The 17,239-nt window shown below is 37.0% G+C and overlaps 2 protein-coding genes across 2 annotated transcripts in view; both read right to left on the minus strand.

Annotated features, from left to right (window-relative positions):
* The window catches only part of LOC128622263 (myozenin-2), a 7,981-nt gene extending 4,808 nt beyond the window's left edge, over positions 1 to 3,173 (minus strand). The window contains exons 1-3 of the mRNA XM_053648624.1: positions 3,064 to 3,173; positions 2,845 to 2,911; positions 1 to 142 (exon numbers count right to left, since the gene is read on the minus strand). The exon at positions 1 to 142 is cut by the window's left edge and continues 13 nt beyond it. Of these exons, the coding sequence (XP_053504599.1) occupies positions 1 to 142; positions 2,845 to 2,896 (194 nt within the window). The 5' untranslated portion in view covers positions 2,897 to 2,911; positions 3,064 to 3,173. The remainder of the gene's footprint in view (positions 143 to 2,844; positions 2,912 to 3,063) is intronic.
* Positions 3,174 to 5,555: 2,382 nt separating this feature from the next.
* Positions 5,556 to 12,227, minus strand: arl3l1 (ADP ribosylation factor like GTPase 3, like 1). Its single transcript, XM_053649393.1, has 6 exons — positions 12,157 to 12,227; positions 10,648 to 10,804; positions 8,778 to 8,894; positions 7,436 to 7,486; positions 5,928 to 6,113; positions 5,556 to 5,603 (listed from the first exon to the last, which is right to left on the minus strand). Exons 1-6 carry the CDS (start codon positions 12,225 to 12,227, stop codon positions 5,556 to 5,558), a joined length of 630 nt encoding a protein of 209 aa, XP_053505368.1.
* Between the last annotated feature and the right edge of the window lie 5,012 nt (positions 12,228 to 17,239).

Genomic DNA, 17,239 nt, shown 5'->3' on the forward strand with positions numbered 1-17,239 from the left:
TTTCCGACACCTTCTAGCGTGAACTTCTCCACTCTCTTTTGTCTCTCTTGGAACATTCTGGACCCCCTGTTTGAGTGCAGGTTCAGCTCCTCCATCATTACATCCTGAGGAACGCTGATCTTCTTTCCCAGGTCCAGACACTCTGTCACGCGCGCACACACACACACATATAATTGATGAGTACATTGTGATTACACTGTAAGCATTCATATATAATTATACGAGTGCACTCTTTCTATATTAAATACTGAATACTAGTGCAAGATTTTGAGCTTTTTTGAAGTGACATTGTAATTGACTGGCAATTATAGACAGCTACTTGTCTGATTGGTTGGAAGTTGGCGGGCCACATCATTTGTTTTTCTCCCATTGTCAGAGCCTGTGGCAGGAACAGAGATGGAGTTTTCATTTTGAGCAGATACTTGATTGACAGGTGCAGGATTGTAAGGAGAATGTCATCAAATATCACAAGAAGTGTGCTGACTTAAAAATTGTTGAGCCCACCTGTCAGTAGTTCAGTAGTTAACCCTGTAGCTGGAATCTATAGTAAGGGGAAATACATATATACTAAGCAAAAAAAAAGATTTGATATTTGTAGGTCAACCACTCCTGGGGAGGGTAACAATGGCCTTGAATTTCCTCCATTTATACATAATCTGTCTGACTGTGGATTGGTGGAGTTCAAACTCTTTAGAGATGGTTTTGTAACCTTTTCCAACCTGACGAGCACCAACAACTCTTTTTCTGAGATCCTCAGTAATCTCCTTTGTTCATGCCATGATACACTTCAACAAGTGGTGGCTTGGCGGTTAAGGCTCTGGGTTACTGATTTTGAAGGTCGGGGCCCAGCACTGCCAAGCTGCCACTGTTGGGCCCTTGGGTAAGGGTAACCCTCCCTGCTCCAGGGGCGCTATATCATGTCTGACCCTGCGCTCTGACCCCAACTTCCTAACATGCTGGGTTATGTGAAGAAAAGAATTTCACTGTGCTGTAATGTATATGTGACCAATAAAGACTCCTTATCAATATTATCATTAACAAACATGTGCTGTCAGAATCAGACGCTGATAGATCCAGATTCTTTCAATTAAACAGGGTGCACACTCACACCTGATTGTCATCCCATTGATTGAAACACTTGACAAATTAAACTTCAAATTAACTGCTTTGTTTGCCACTAAAATATATGTAATATTGGTTAATTTTCCACAATAAATGACCAAGTATATTATTTTTGTCTCATTTGTTTAATTGGGTTCTCTTTTTTTGTGTGAAAATCTGATATGTTAGGTCTTATTTATGCAGGTATATAGAACACTCTAAAGGGTTCACAAACTTTCAAGCACCACTGTAATTACTCAAGCAGTTTTTCACCAGTTGGAATTGACTCATGAGTAATTTTCTTGATCACTTCTTCTAGTAAATTATTACTAAATTAGCAGTACTTTTATGTGTCATTGTGTAAATGAGATGTGAAGGCTTGAAAGGAAATCCACCCACATGTAGAAAAAGCAGTAGAAATATAAAAGCACATTATTTTTCTGAGCTAAGGTGTCTAGAGGTTTTGCTCAATACACATGATTGTTTTCTTAACAAGGGTTTTTATAAATGTCAGTCCCTTCATACGTACGAGCTGTGTGAAGCTAATGAGGGTCAGGGAGGCCTCGTGTTCCATGCATTTATTGTCTGCTTTCTTGTTTATGTGGCATCACATCAGCGAGGCAGAAATTTGATTGCCCATCCTTCCTGAGACAGAATAATTCTGTTCTAATATTGGAAACTGCCACTGTTATTTCCCTGCAAATTGGCCACAAAGCATTTGTCCTCTTTCACACGTTGGTTGGTTTGAATTGCACAGGAAGCTTAAAATGATCTGAGCAAAACTCAACTGGATATTTACTGTTTTATCTGTACTGTATAGTGTCCTAGATATTTCAGATGTTACTGTAATGTTTATTATAACTTAAAAGCTTATCATCACCAACTGATAAATACTCCTGAATGTATGCTTATGGTTATAATGTAGAGTAAGTCACAATAAATCTCTTGGTACTCTCAGGTCAGTTATAGTTGAAATCTTGTAAACGACTGATTTCACTGAGCAAGTGATTCACTAAATCATTAAATTTGACACTGGGTTCTGAATGAATCCGATAAACTGAACAACTGATTCATAGAATCGTTAAATTTGACACTGGAGTTCGGATAAATTCCGATGAACTGAGCAATCGAATCACTGAATCATTCAATTTGACACTGGGGTTTGAATGAATTCCGATAAACTGAGCAACTGATTCAATGGATCATTAAATTTGACACTGGAGTTTGGATGAATTCTGATGAACTGAGCAATCGAATCACTGAATCATTAAATTTGACACTGGGGTCTGAATGAATTCCGATAAACTGAGCGAATGAATTCCGATAAACTGAGCAACTGAATCATTAAATTTGACACTGGAGTTTGAATAAATTCTGATGAACTGAGCAATCGAATCACTGAATCATTAAATTTGACACAGAGGGTCTGAATAAATTCCAAGCCTGCACTGGACATGTGTGCAGATTTTTTCTTGCCCTCGCCCAGTTGGTCATGCGTGATGAAGACGACGGCTGCTAGTCCCTTGCTGTGATATTGGATTACAGACATCCTTCTTCAGGAATCAACTCCCACAAGACTAAACACTTTGAATAATAAATGTCCTAATGCATTTTTACTGATCGGAATTAAACCAGAATTCAACTGGAAGGTTTCTGGTTAATCACAATTGTTTTCATTCGTAACTGGAAATACTATTGCTAATGTTTTGAAATTATTTTGTGTTGATGCCGAGTATGTCTTACCTCCTCGTGCTTCTAAGCACTGTTGTCTCTCTTTATCAAGGTCGACAGGCATGATGATCTGAACCGTCTAGAGACAGAGCACAGCTTAGTGTTTGTTCTCTCACTACATAAATCTCTTGAATTCATGACACATGCAAACATTTCGAGAACCTCTTCTAAAGCCTCTTTTAAAGGGTATATATGAGGTTGACATGCTGTACCAAGCTCTCACAGGCTTACCAGTTTATGAAGAAAATGCCTTTTCCTATAGACATGAGGGACAGAATTGATCTGACCCCAAGTCTTAAGTAGCAAACGCTTACATTTGCCAGGGTTAGAAATGGACCCTGAAGTTTCTCCCTGGTTAGATCATGGGCTTTTTATAGCGAAGACGGTGCAAAAGCTAATGTACAAGGATTAGCATGACTGCTTTTCTGTATCCCCACTAATAAAACATGATCCTTAGACATGCTCACAGATGGTCCAGAAAATTTGAGAGGCAGCTCTGTACTCTGAGTCATCCCAAGTCTGTCATTCTCAGAGTTCATAATGATCCTGAGGAGGGTCCCTGTGGAAATAAATGCAAGAAGCCCAAAATCCTAGAAGCCAAAACGTTTACCCTGCTTTCTCTAAATTGAATGTGTTTTACAAAGGTTTTGATAATGTCAACATTTATGTGAGAAGGAAATATATATATATATATATATATATATATATATATATATATATTTTCACCTTTCCCGCTTTCATTATTTCTTCCTCCTATATTTTGACAAAAGAGCAGAGCTTCCATGTTGTCAGCAAATCTAGCTAAGTTTAAACTCGAAGTAAAGCTATGCCTATAGCCAGTTAGCTACCCAGCATCCTAGTTTAAACATATCCCGCTTGGCTGCCACTATAGCTATTTAAATAAAAATGATAAATACAAATTATAAACAAGTTTCCATTGAAAGCTACATGTTTTGACATAATGAGCCAGAATCTCAGTACATGCTGCACCTAAACCCTAACAGCTAACAGGTGAGCTAATGTTAACATAGCTAGCTAGCTAGTATTGCTAGCAAAGTTAGCTACCTAGCTTCTTGAAAAGCTACTCAAATGAAAAGATTCCTTTAATAAACACGTTATTAGATTAATATATTTTACTCAACTTTCAAATTCTGTATTTCTTATGTATATTTGGCAATAAAAGAGTAAAAACAGCAGTAGCTAGTACAGTAAAACTGGAGCAGTGGTTTTATATTAATATAGTTTACCAAGTATGCAGTTCTGTAAAAAGAGATTTTTAAAAATACTCTATTAAAAATACACTACAACATGCCATTACTGTAAAGCAACATGACAATGAATACTGCAAATATGAATTACATTAATTCTGCTGCACGTGTAAATTTACAGGGTCTTTTTTTCCCTCAAGTAATCAGTGAGGTAAACTAACAAAAATCATTCAGTTAATCCTGCTGTTTATGACAAGATTTCTAGTACATTTTTAGATAACAAGATGGAATAATACAATTTTAAAATTTAACAGAACTTTGTAAAGTTGAAGACACAAAAAGGCTCAATCTGTCGTCTGTTATTTACCTTCTACTTCAAGCCACTAAGCAGGAGAATCTTTTTTTTTTTTAAACATTTTGTTATACTTTCTAAAACTGTTATGTATATTTAAAAGAAGAAGAATAAAGGAGTATATATGTTCACCGCCCACTTTATTAGGAACACCTGTACATTAGTGCAATTATCGAATCACATGGCAGCTGCACAATGCAAAAATATCATGCAGATACAGGTCAAGAGCTCCAGTTAATGTTCACATTAGAATGGGGGAAATTGAGTATTTCAGAAACCACTGATCTCCTGGGATTTTCATGTACAACAGTCTCTCAAGTTTACACAGAATGGTGAGAAAAACAACAAACATCAGAAGAGAAAGCTACAGTAACTCTAACTCTTTATAACCATGGTCAGCAGAAAAGCATCACAAAATGCACAACACACAAAATGCATAACACACCAGGCTACAACAGAAGAAGACCACACCGGGCTCCACTCCTGTCAGCCACAGGCTATGTTTTTCCAATAACATTTTCCCTATTCTGATGTTTGATGTGAGCAGAATCTGCATGGATTTATGCCTTGCTGCTACATGATTGCTTGATTGGATAACTGCATGAATGAACAGGTGTACAGGTGTTCCTAATAAAGTGGTTGGTGAGTGTATATATACACACTCACAGGTTATTATAAACAGTACGTGAGCCCATGGAACCCACAAATAAAACTGAGGGGACAAGAGTTCAGGTCAGGAAAGAAGGCTCTTGGTTTGAGATGGTTCCTCCTTCAGGCCGCTTCAGAACTAACTATCTAGCTAACTAACTAACCACACAGTATAACTTGTAGTCTCTAGTGAATACCGCACTTGGACACATGACTCATCCCTTTTTGGGCTGCAGCTCTGTTTGTATCATTATTTGCTGCTAGAATGAGTCACTGAGATCCTGTCATAGGGAATTCTATTAAAACTCTCCACAGAGAGTTCATATACTGTATATCAAACAGCCGAAGGCTCCCTGATGTCAGTCGTTATGAATTCAATTTATATAGCTTACAAAATATTACAAAACATTAGTGTTGAAGGAAGTCAGTTTGATCTATCGGAACACATCTGCATTTGTGTAGAAAGATCATAGAGCTTTTAATTTTTACATACAAAAAAATATTTTCAAGCAGCTTTATTTCTTCTTTTTTACAATATTGTTGCTGATCCAGTTCATTCCATCCTAAGAGAAAGCAGAAATAAAAGAACACAAAAAATTTATGTTGTTTTGGACACACAGCGTATTAAAAACACACAACTATTAAAAACTGATTCATTGTTGATTTTATGTATAGAGAATACAATAAAAATACTCTTTTTGCTTGGATAATGTCATCACAGTGTGTACTAATGCAGAACCTAACTAATTTAAAAAGGCCATTGGCTAAGTTATATTGATTGGATTAATTTTCTCTTCTCATGCTCTTCTAATGTTTGACAGCAAATGTTTTACAATGTTATGAAAACTCTTCCACTGTATAGCTTTTGTTGATCTGTATGGTCTCACCTGCACTCCTTCACCAGAAATAGCTGAACAGGCCTGGATCTGCCACTCTCGATCCCGGTACGTATGCAGGTTGAGCCCTTCAGTGATCTCACTGGCTGTAGATGCTGTGGTCAGATCTTGCTTATTGGCAAAGATGAGAAGAGGCACTCCCTTCAGATTCTCCTCATCAATCAGTTCTGAGAGCTCCTACATGGATGGGAGTTGAGAAAAATATATTGCTGGTAGATTGGGAGTTTAAATTCTTTTTTTTCTTTTTAAAAAAAATATTTTTATTGAAAGATATGGCACATTTGGAAAAAAAAACTTCAGTACACTGAGAACCACATTTATAAAAGGAGAAAAAAAAAGTTACAGATATTATTTCGTATATCTCAGTGAATCAGCATCTTGGGAGCCATACTTGTTTTGTGTACAGATTAGAACACACAATCATATTTTCGTACATACCCAATAAAAAAAAAAAAAAAAAAATATATATATATATATAATAATAATAATAATAAATAAAAAGAAATAACTAAATAAAAAGTAAAATAAATGAATAAACTAAATAAAAATTTCAATGAATAAAATGGGGGGGGGGGGGGGGGTGTCCCTCAATCAGAAGACAAAAATGGCAGAGATTTGAAGAAGGTTAAGAAAGGCTGCCACTTCCTGTAAAACTTATCGGAGTTGGCACCCAGAGAGTACCTAATCTTTTCCAATTTTAGAAAAGACATTACATCCCTGAGCCACTGAGTACTGGAGGGAGGCGTTATGGATTTCCAATGGAAAAGAAGGCGCCGTCTTGCTAACAAGGAGGTGAACGCCAAGAGATCTAATTGGTTTGAGTTGTACCTGTTATAATCCTCCGGATACCCAAATATGGCAATATGGGGAGAGGGTTAATGGTAACAGACAGTATTTTTGAGATGCTATCAAAATACTTCTGCCAGAAGGAGAATAATAATGGGCAGGAATAGAACATGTGTGTTAGGTTGCAGGGAGAGGCATGACATTTATCACATCTGTCAGTGACAGTGGGATAAATCTCTGACAGACGTGTTTTGGAGAAATGAATCCTGTGCAATACCTTGAACTGTATCAAAGAGAGATGAGCATAAGATGAGCTGGGAGTTTAAATTCTAAGACAGCATGAGAATCATTATCTTGAGCAAGACCCCTAAGCCTCAACATCTTGTGCTTGGATGGTGTCCTGTTTCAATTATAATTAAAGTTGCTTTGGATAAACCCATCTGTCAGATGAGTAACTAATAAATGGCTGCACTCTTTTTTTTTTAAACCATGGACAGCTGAGCATGCAAAATTTATAAGGCACCATTTTGAATATCTACTGGTTTCACCTCCTACAGCCTCAGAAGCGTGTTTACTTGCACAGTTCATGAACACTTTTCTCCAAAATATCCTGTTTCCCTGGAAACATTTTGTACTTTGCTTAACTTTTACTACATCCATTGTATGTACAGTGCATATCCACTATATACTGTATATAAATTGGTTGTTCTCACCAGGCCTGTTTCTTCAAACCTCTTCTTATCTGCACTGTCGATGACATAGATCTGACAGGAAGAAAAAAAGAGTCATATACTGGGTACAAGGTTGTAAACTTCTTAAGACAACATTTGGAGAAAAAAAAAAAAAAAACTAGTTTCAAAATCTATACCAAGAAACAAACATTGGTAGAACTTTGTATGGTACTTTACAGTGCCTTACATGAATTTGAAGTTTTCTACATTTTGTAGTGTTACAACCTGGAACTTTATTGGAATGATATATCAGGAATCTGCACAAAATTACCCATAATATTGAAGTGTAGGAAAAATCAATATAGTTAGCAAAATTATTTATAAATGAAAAACATAAAAGTTGTGATTGCACAAGTATTAACCCCTATTGTTGTGAAACCCATAAACTAGTTCTAGGACTGTACAACCACTTTCCATTAGAAGTTGCATTATTAGTTTATTATTAGAATCTCTGAAATTAAAGTTTTGCATGATCTCAATATGGCATAACCGAGACTCTGCCAAGATCAGTGACTGGGTAAGAAGGGTATTAGGAAGAGTTATATTAATACTGACTCCTTATTATTAAGGAATCATAGAAGCAACTTAGAGGACGAGGGTAACAGTGAAGGAGGTGGAGAGATCTACTGCTCAGATGGGAAAAGATCACAGGAGGTTCACAGGACAACCAATGCCTGGACAAGCCACAAAGCTCATACTGTCAAACTGGAAAAAAAAGCCATATGAAATCCAGTGTTGGAGACTCAGCAAATGTGGAAAAGGGTTCTTTGGTGTGATGAGACCAAAACTGTACTTATTAACCTTGGCACAAAGCTCTACATTTGAAGGAAACCCAACAACATCATCATCCTGAGAGCACCATCCCTGCAATGAAACATGATGGTGGTAGCATCATGTTGTCAGGATGCTTTTCTTCAGCAGGGATTGGGAAACTGCTCAGGATTGAGGGCAGGATTGTAGGATACAGGGCAATCCTAGAAGAAAACCTGTTCCAGTTAGCAAGAAATATGATCTAGAGGTGTAAAATTTTTTTTTATGTCATTATAAAATATTTTGCACATTCAAATATTAGACATATTGTGTGAAGCAAATGGTAAAATTCATTGCAATTCTGGATGGGAACACTAAAAAATGTGGTAAAGTTCAAGGGGTGAAATCTTTTTGTGAGGTTTAAATATGGTTCTGTGAAGAATATTGTTCCTCTTGTTTATTCTTTCAAATCAATGGATTCACTTTAGTAGCACCAGCTAATATCTTCAGTTTAAAACTACCTTTGCTCAAAAATGTAAAGTAAAACAACAAACTACAACATGTTACAACATACCAACAAATCTGTGTTTTCCAGATACTTTTTCCAGAAGGGGCGGATCTTCCTCTGCCCCCCAATGTCCCAGACATTCAGTTTCATGCCATGAAAGGTTACACTCTTAATGTTGAAGCCCTACAATGTTACAGAACAGAAAAAAACAGTTACAGGGAGATGCTAACTACATTTAGCTGACCCTTAGGTATCCAGCCAAGCATCAGTTTATGGTTAAGTAATCTTCAACGCAGGATTAAAGACACTGCTCGATCCATTGTCCTCGAAATCAGGTTTCCTGTGTAGTGGCAAAGACCCTGCTCCTTATGCAACTGGGCACCATATTTAATTCTGAAATTGGGTCTGAAATAGTCCATTGTTTACATTTAAAGGAAGTTAGTGTGCTATCAGACAAAACTGTCTGACTAATAAAGCTCCAGTCAATGTGGATAGTCCATTAATATTATTAGCCATAAGGAAATCATTAAGAAGGTCATCTAAATATGGCCTTTGCTGACTGTACTTTGGTCCAGAACATGACCAAAATAGACCTCATGGCTTGCAATCAGCATGACCTCACTCAAGCTCACAGATAGAGATTCAGCCTATGATCTACTGTATATTCAGTGCCTTTAAAACTTTCTCAGACATCTAATCTAGTTGAACAAATGTTCCTTTTCAGTACCAGTCTCGCTGCCATCATGTTAAAGTTTGTGATGTCTAGGCAATGTGCTGCCCTCATGTTCTCTACAATTAGCAGTAAGCTTCCCATCTGTATTATTTGATACACTAATGTAATTCCTGTCATGTATAATGCCTCTCCAGTCAGGGTAACTTTTGGCTTGCTCTTTTAAGAATTTGTTACATTTCACCCCAGCTGAACTTGACTTCTTTTTAAGCTAATGTACTGTTTCTTCCATGATTCTGACTGTCATTCGTGTAACTGGAATTTCTGCTAGAATTGGTGGCAACTGAACCTCAATCTAACAGGTTGTAATATGAAAAGCTTGTGTTATTTAAGAGATAAACCAAGAATATACTATATGCAATATGAATACGATGCTTCAAATGCAAAAACAAAACAAAACAAAAAGATATCTTAGCAAGTGAAAGTATCTTGAATGTGAGCAATATTATTTCATATGAGATTAACTGTTGTTCTTCTGGCTGCTCCTGTTAGTGGTCGCAACAGCAGATCATTGGTCCACTGTGATTTGATTTGGCACAGGTTTTATGCCAGATGCCCTTCCTAACGCAACCTTCCCATTTTATCCATACTTGGGACCACTACTGAGTGCAACCCCCAGTGGCTGGGTTTTTCCTGTCTGGGAATCAATCCCAGGCCCCAGCAGTGAGAGTGCTGGATCCTTAGCCACTAGACCACCCGGAAACTTCTTATTAATTTTCTTAATCTATTGGTAGCTAATTTAGCTTCAAATTCTAGAAATAAATGCTTAAAATGAGAAAAAAAAAATCTGCCAAAAGAACAAGACTATTTCAAAGTTGAAATTAGTAGAAAATGTCCAGAAATATGTTTAACAATCATATATTTGGTTTATTATAATCTTATAATAGGAAATACTAGATAGATTTGACTAAAGTCAAGATATTTCCACTTGCCAACATTATTGTTTGTAATACATTACTATTTTTAGTAATTCGGACACTAAATATTATTTTGTTCTGCCAGTATAGTAACATACAAAATATGAATTTAGAAAACCTCAGTGTATCACTCATACTATATCTGTTAATATGTTTAGGCTGTAGGTCACACTACTTTCATTACCTTATATCTCAATTAGCTAAATTGTATTACGCAAGGATTTGGAGCACCATGCTTTTGAAACCAGAGCTTGGACAATTTTTGATTGTGAGTATAACCACGACTTACCTGAGTTGGTGTGATCATGTTCACATCTTCTGAAGCGAGTTGTTTCAGTAGGGTGGTTTTCCCAGCATTATCCAGGCCAAGAAGAACGATTCGGAGCTCCTGCTCTGTCGTGCCCTTTAGTTTCTCAATGACGGAAAATAAACCCTGGGGCAGAAAGCTCAGTTGAAGGGTTTAAAAAATGGATGAGGGAGTAGAAAATGTACCTAATACATATGGAATGAGAAATGTGCATCTACAGGTTGCAATTTAAAATGTATAAATCAGAATTTTTATGCCTTTATTGGAATTTGTAAAGGAAAAGTTATCTAATATTTCTCTTTTTGAGATTTTGTTATACCAAATATAAGACCATTAAGCCTATGTCTAGACATATTTACTAAATCCGAGCTTAAAATGGTCTAATTCTGTTGGTGGATAATAGAAATAAACATTTAAAATAAGCCAAAAAAATAATAAACAATACATATCTGCCAATAGAATAAGACCATTTTAAACTTGAAATGTGTATAAATATCTAGAAATAGGCTTAATATTCTTATATTTGATTTCAAACAATCAAACATAATATACAAAGTAACAACATATATTAAAATAAAATATGTTCTAGATAATTTTACTTGCTAATATATCATTTTTTGCAATGTATGCAAGATTTCAAATTCAATTCAGATTCAAAATCCAAAACAAAATGTAAAGGAAATGACATCTGAGCAAGGGAAATGACCTTGAATATAGGGAATTTTAGCTAGTATTTCATATGATAAGATTACTATAAACAAAATATAGGATTATTAAGCCTATTTCTAGCCATATTTACTAAAATTTACTACACATTTATTTCTAGAAAGAAGCAAAAATTTTCTGCCAATAAAATAAGACAATTTAACACTTGAAATGAGTAAAAATGTTTAGAAATAAGTTTAGTAATGTTATATTTGGTTTACTGCAATCTTCTGATAGGAAATACCAGGTCAATGTGACTATATTCAAGATATATTCACTTTCTATGATCTCATATAACACAAATGTGCAAAACACTACATTACTGGCTCATTAGCTGAAACGGTGGCGAGTGAATCTGTGCTCCTTTGCTTCAGATGTCTCCAGATGCAGTATTTGAAAATGTGAATCTGAATTTGAAATAGATTTTGCCACAAAAAAATTGACTTTGAATTGTCTACGCTTAATTGTCTTGCATGTATATGCAATCCTTTGAATACAATTTCAACTTCAACTACAAACGTTCAGTTACAAATTCAACTAAACACAAATCATTTTAAATTCAGATTTGTAGTGGCACAGTTCTCATATAAAGCCCCATATAAAACACGAAACATACAATATACCTAGACTGAAATTATTCTTCAACCACAGTCACAGTGAAGAATTTTATATTAATACCAGTTAATCTACAGTGTTGTAATCAGTAAATTCCTTATATCCACACACGCGAAAGTAATTTTGGACTCCCTGTCACAGTTGCCTTGGTTGGAGTGGATTAGCACTTACTGAAGCATGGCGGTGCCTGTTAAGAGCAGATCCCCAGATTTGAGCAGACATACCTTTTGGATTTCACCCATGATGATGTGACTATGCAGGCAGGAAAGGAGAAGAAGGAAGAAGAACCCAGCTACATGCTATGGACTGTATATCCAGGTGAGTCCAAGTGGGCTGTTGTCAAGTCCACACCTCTAATGCTTGTTCTAGCCAAATTTAGCAAAGTGGAGTGTTTTTCTGGCTTGCTCTTCTTCAGAAGAAGAAGAGTAGGAGAGAGAGGGACATGGATTGGATTAGTAGTCCAAAATTAGCAACCTCTCCACCTTCCTCTGTTCCTTTCACCTCCCCCAGACTTCTCTGCTGCATTAAAGTCTTACCTGGATTATCCCTCACCACCACCTGCTTGTTCATAACAACACTGAGACTCCTTTCTTTCGGTCTTGTTTTCTCTCTTGCTCTCAGCTTCAAGAAATCCATTCATCCATTCATCTTTCTGACGCCTTCTTTCATTTCTCCATCTCCTGGCTCTATGGTATGGCATCAATCTTCTTAATTTATTTGCTTATCATATAGACACATTTTTTTTTGTCTTTGATGTAGTACTGCTCCTGTTCAGCAGAGGGCAGATAATGTCCAATTTGAAATTCCGGGATTTCCAGTCTCAGACAAGAGAGGCTTGTGTTTAAGGGAAGTCAGATGCCACAAATATATCAGGCGTGTAAACAGTTCAGTAGAGAGTAGATTCAAAGTTTTTCTTTTGCATATTTGGTTGCAATTGTCTTTTATATATGCTCTGCCGTTACTAGTACCTAATTAGCCATTACATAAGCATATGAGCAGATTGAACTAATACTGTTGTATATTCTGATGAATCACCTCATCACATTTTTTTTTTCAGTGATAGTCAAACAAGCGATAGAGTCAAACTCTCTTATTTTTTAGTGACAACTATTAGAGGTAAACAGGGGGTCGGAAATTTTGGAGCTCGATAACAAAGGCATGAAGCAGGAAAACCTTTTGGCAGATGTTTATATCGTTATATCTTTGTCTTTGTAATTTACATGTATTCTGTATGTATAATTAACTTTGAAAACTTAAAACAATCTGCTTAACTGGGAGCTTTTAGCAGGGTGGCTTAGTGGTTAGCATGTTTGCCTCGCACCTTCAGGGTTGGGGGTTGGAATCCTGCAGTTTGCTTGTTCTCCCTGTGCTTTGGGGGTTTCCTCCCCCTGTCCAAAGACATGAGTTATAGGCTGACTGGCATTTCCAGATTGTCCGTAGTGTGTGAATGAGTGTGATTGTGCCCTGCGATAGTTTGGCACCCTGTCCAGGGTGTCCCACACCTTGTGCCCCAAGTCCCCTGGGATCCAGGCTCCTCCAAGACACTGTGTTGGATAAGCGGTACAGAAAATGGATGGATGGATGGATGGAAAAAATCATGAAATGACACCTATGCTTATGTAATAGCAGAGTAAGCTGACATTCAGCCACACATTCTGGTTCCAGTGTTGTGACAATATCTTAAGCTACAAAACAGGCAACAAAAACAATACATGAGAAATTGAATACCAGATATTAAAACTTAATAACTTCAATTACTTGTAAATAAATAACAATTCAATACAATACAAACAAATAATTTGCTGTAGACGTGCTTGTATTGACATGAGCCATTTCAATATTATTATTTTTCATGCGGGCCAAATGAAACAAGACAGTTTAACAAGTGGAGAATCCTTAAGGAAACCTTTTTTAAGAGTTAACTTGCCCACGATATCATTGTGTAGCAGTGATGTGAACACCATGCTGTGGAGCTCCAGAAATGCATGGAACCTTGCACAGAGCTCACACAGGTTCACAGCTTTGTGCCCAATATCATTCTTATTGTCTACTCCAGTCTTTCAGCACTCCAAAAAAATAAAAATATGTGAAAAGACACAAACTATACAAATCTGACCATGAACAAGGCGAGAAAATTCTCCACTAAGGTTACTGACTAAACTACTTTATTGGTATGCTTAAATTCACCCCTCAGTCTAAACATAAAACAAAAAAAAAGGCCCTGGGCAACATGAGTGACAGTTGGTTGGGATACTAGATAGGAGAATCTAGTAGGCTGAATGATGTGGTGCAGATAGGCAGCTGGATCTGTGATTTCAAATTTCGTTAGGGTTCAAGCCGGTAATGTTCATGTCATGTTTACATGCCATGATTATATAATATTACCAGACCTGACAACCTTTACACATTTTGTGCAGGAGCTCCGAATTTTAATATTGGAGGACACTAGTACGAGTTATCACTCACAAAAATACCAAAAGAGCAGTCTTTTTCTCCTCAATAAAATGGTGGATGAGTCAGTCAACATATGAATCTGGAATGATTTGGGCCTGTGTTTTGACCTCACCAATATTAACTGACACCAGCTGGAAGCCCCGCCCCCATGCCTCCATCTTATACATTTTCTTTCTCTCACAGTATATAAATACCGTTTTGAATTCATTAATATGAAATAAAATCAACCAATACATGTTCAACCTAGCCAACATACTGTACAAAAGATGCCACCGAAAAATTTCAGCCTAAAATGGTCAAAAATGGCACTTTGGGGTTTTTTTAGGCCTAAAAAAAAAGCAGATAAGGGTTCTGTCCTAAAAAAAAAAGATTAAATAGGCCTACAACAAAGTGTCATATCTAACACTTTACAAGTAATGTTAATGGTGATGAAATTGATTAAATATGAATAAAATTGTTTTTTTATTCTTCTGCACCAGTCAGTGCTCAGACACGTTCACACACTCCAGCAGTGAAAATGTCGGCTAAGTTAGACATTAGACAACTGATTTGTAAAAGGATTATATTGAAATTTTACTTTAATGCAGAATCAACTAAAAATCCATAATTCAGCTCAGTTTTCATAATTGCAGTGGCCAGCAAACAGTTCCCAACCGCACAGCTGGTAATATTATTTCTCCCTTAAGTACTCTCCTTAAACCTGTCAATCTTTTAACCTGCTGCTTCTGGACAATTACTTATTACGATAAATAATTACGATTATTTATTGCAATTGTTTAAAATCGTAAATCACGAGCAGGAAAAAAATCATAGTACTAATGAGACTAAAAGGGTATTTAAAAATGTCTTCAGCTGTACTGCTTAATATCCTTCTTCTTTCTGAAGATATCTTTCCAACCAACTGCATCATGAGCTTTGTGCCACAGAGACAGCCATGGCAATGGCGCCAGCATCATTGATTACCATATTTGCTCTCCAGAAATGCACAGGAAAGTAAATGCTTGCGTTACCACTCAACCTCGGTGTACTAACTGGAACACAAAATGGCATTGCAAACTGGTTTAATGCTCCACACATGGACCAATGCACATATGATCATTGGGGAACAGGTGTTAGGCTCAGGACACAGGAACTGAGGTGAGAAGAATCCGGCTGCCTCTGGTTAGTGGGCCAGTCTTGACTTGCAAAAGCTGGTTCAGCTCCATGGCGCATGGAGAGGAACGCATTCATGTGTTGTAAGGTTATTGCGCACCATGTCTACACTCAGGGCCTATCGAGTTCAGCCTGTTCAAGGGCTTCAGCCTCTTTAGGCTTTTACTGACAAATATACATGAAACATTAACACTGCTTAATGTTTGCATGTGATGGATGCAATAATGATGTCTCAGCTACGTATAATTTCCTGAAAGAGAGAAACTTGTGTTCACAATAACAGTGTCCATGACTAGCTTTGACAGGACCACTAGCTTTAAATGTCTGCAAGGTTTCTCAGGTCACCAGTTGCACGATCAGTATGTTTTCCCACTGAGTGACTTTTATACCCAGCCGAGCTGTGTTTTACAACAGGTCTGGTGTTTACACAGTGATAGGTGGCTCATATGAGCTGAGGAACTTGCCATACCGCTCTTCTGGTCTTCAACACAAGACCAGCCAGCATGGACACATCTGTTTCCTTCCACCACAGACAAACTTTTACTCTACCTACCAGAGACAAGGTATGTGCTTTCCCATTGCTGCATTATAACTGAAGGGTTTTTAATGACATTCTGAAGTTTGTTTACAGTACATTGAGGTTTCTTCATGTCAACAGTGATACAAAAGAGTTCAAGACATATTAATTTGTTTTTGGGGGTAGTGTTTCGTTACGTAGAGTCGCAGAGATCTGGTTAATGAATTTCAGATGAAGTTTCATCATTTTGAATTGATCAAATTCATTAACCAGAGCTCTGCATCCCATAATGTGCATAATTCTGTTAGAAAACTGTAATATTCATTTTCCTATTATATCGCATCACAGCTGAAGGTGTTTATTAATTTTCTATAACTAGCACGTCTTTGATAGTAGCTCCGGCTGGTATAAAAATGATTACTGTTTCTATAATAACAGGTCATACACAAGGACTTCTATGGCAGACGCCCCATATAATCCAATGATCATAATAAACAGATTTGATATGTTGAAGCTTTTTGTAATGATGGAAGGAGTTTCCAGTGTTACTGCTTTGTAACGGTCACTAAGTTTTCAGTCTTTACTGACAGACGAGTTCACGCCTTTTGGTTTCTTGGTAACGGGCTGCATTTTTTCTTATTAATTTCATGAGAGAGAAAGAAGAGCCTAACCCAGGAACATGAGGAGGAAATCTGTTGACCTGGATGAGACACCATCCATTCACACTCACTCATAGGAGCAGTTTAAAATAGCTAAGCCATCTACCTGCATGTTTTTGGGAGGTGGGAGAGACTAGAGAACCCAGAGGTTCTCTACAAGAACAGTACCCCAAGCCCAGGATCGAACTAGGGACCCTGGAGCTGTGAAGTGGCAGCACTACTAGCTGCAACACCATGCTGTCAGTTTGTTTTAATATGAAAAAAATTAAGTATACATGAAAGTATGCAAAGTAGACTTTCAGAAACGTTTCTGAAATACTCAAACCAGCCCACCAACAACGATGCCACAATCAAAGTCAGAGATCACACCTTTCCATTGTTCTAATGATTGATGCGAACATTAACTGAAATTCATGACTTGTATCTACAGGATATCATGTGCTGCACTGTTGCCACATGATTGGCTGACTGG

This window comes from Ictalurus furcatus, chromosome 18, assembly GCF_023375685.1.
Source record: "Ictalurus furcatus strain D&B chromosome 18, Billie_1.0, whole genome shotgun sequence".
Classification (NCBI taxonomy): domain Eukaryota; kingdom Metazoa; phylum Chordata; class Actinopteri; order Siluriformes; family Ictaluridae; genus Ictalurus; species Ictalurus furcatus.

Excerpts from the sequence above, each read along its gene's own strand:
- arl3l1 (XM_053649393.1), bottom strand. The coding sequence starts at position 12,227 with ATGGGTGAAATCCAAAAGGTATGTCTGCTCAAATCTGGGGATCTGCTC. Across the intron at positions 10,805-12,156 it reads ACAGGCACCGCCATGCTTCA|CTTTCTGCCCCAGGGTTTAT; the intron begins GTAAGTGCTAAT and ends CCTTCAACTGAG. Across the intron at positions 5,604-5,927 it reads TTTCTGGTGAAGGAGTGCAG|GATGGAATGAACTGGATCAG; the intron begins GTGAGACCATAC and ends GCTTTCTCTTAG.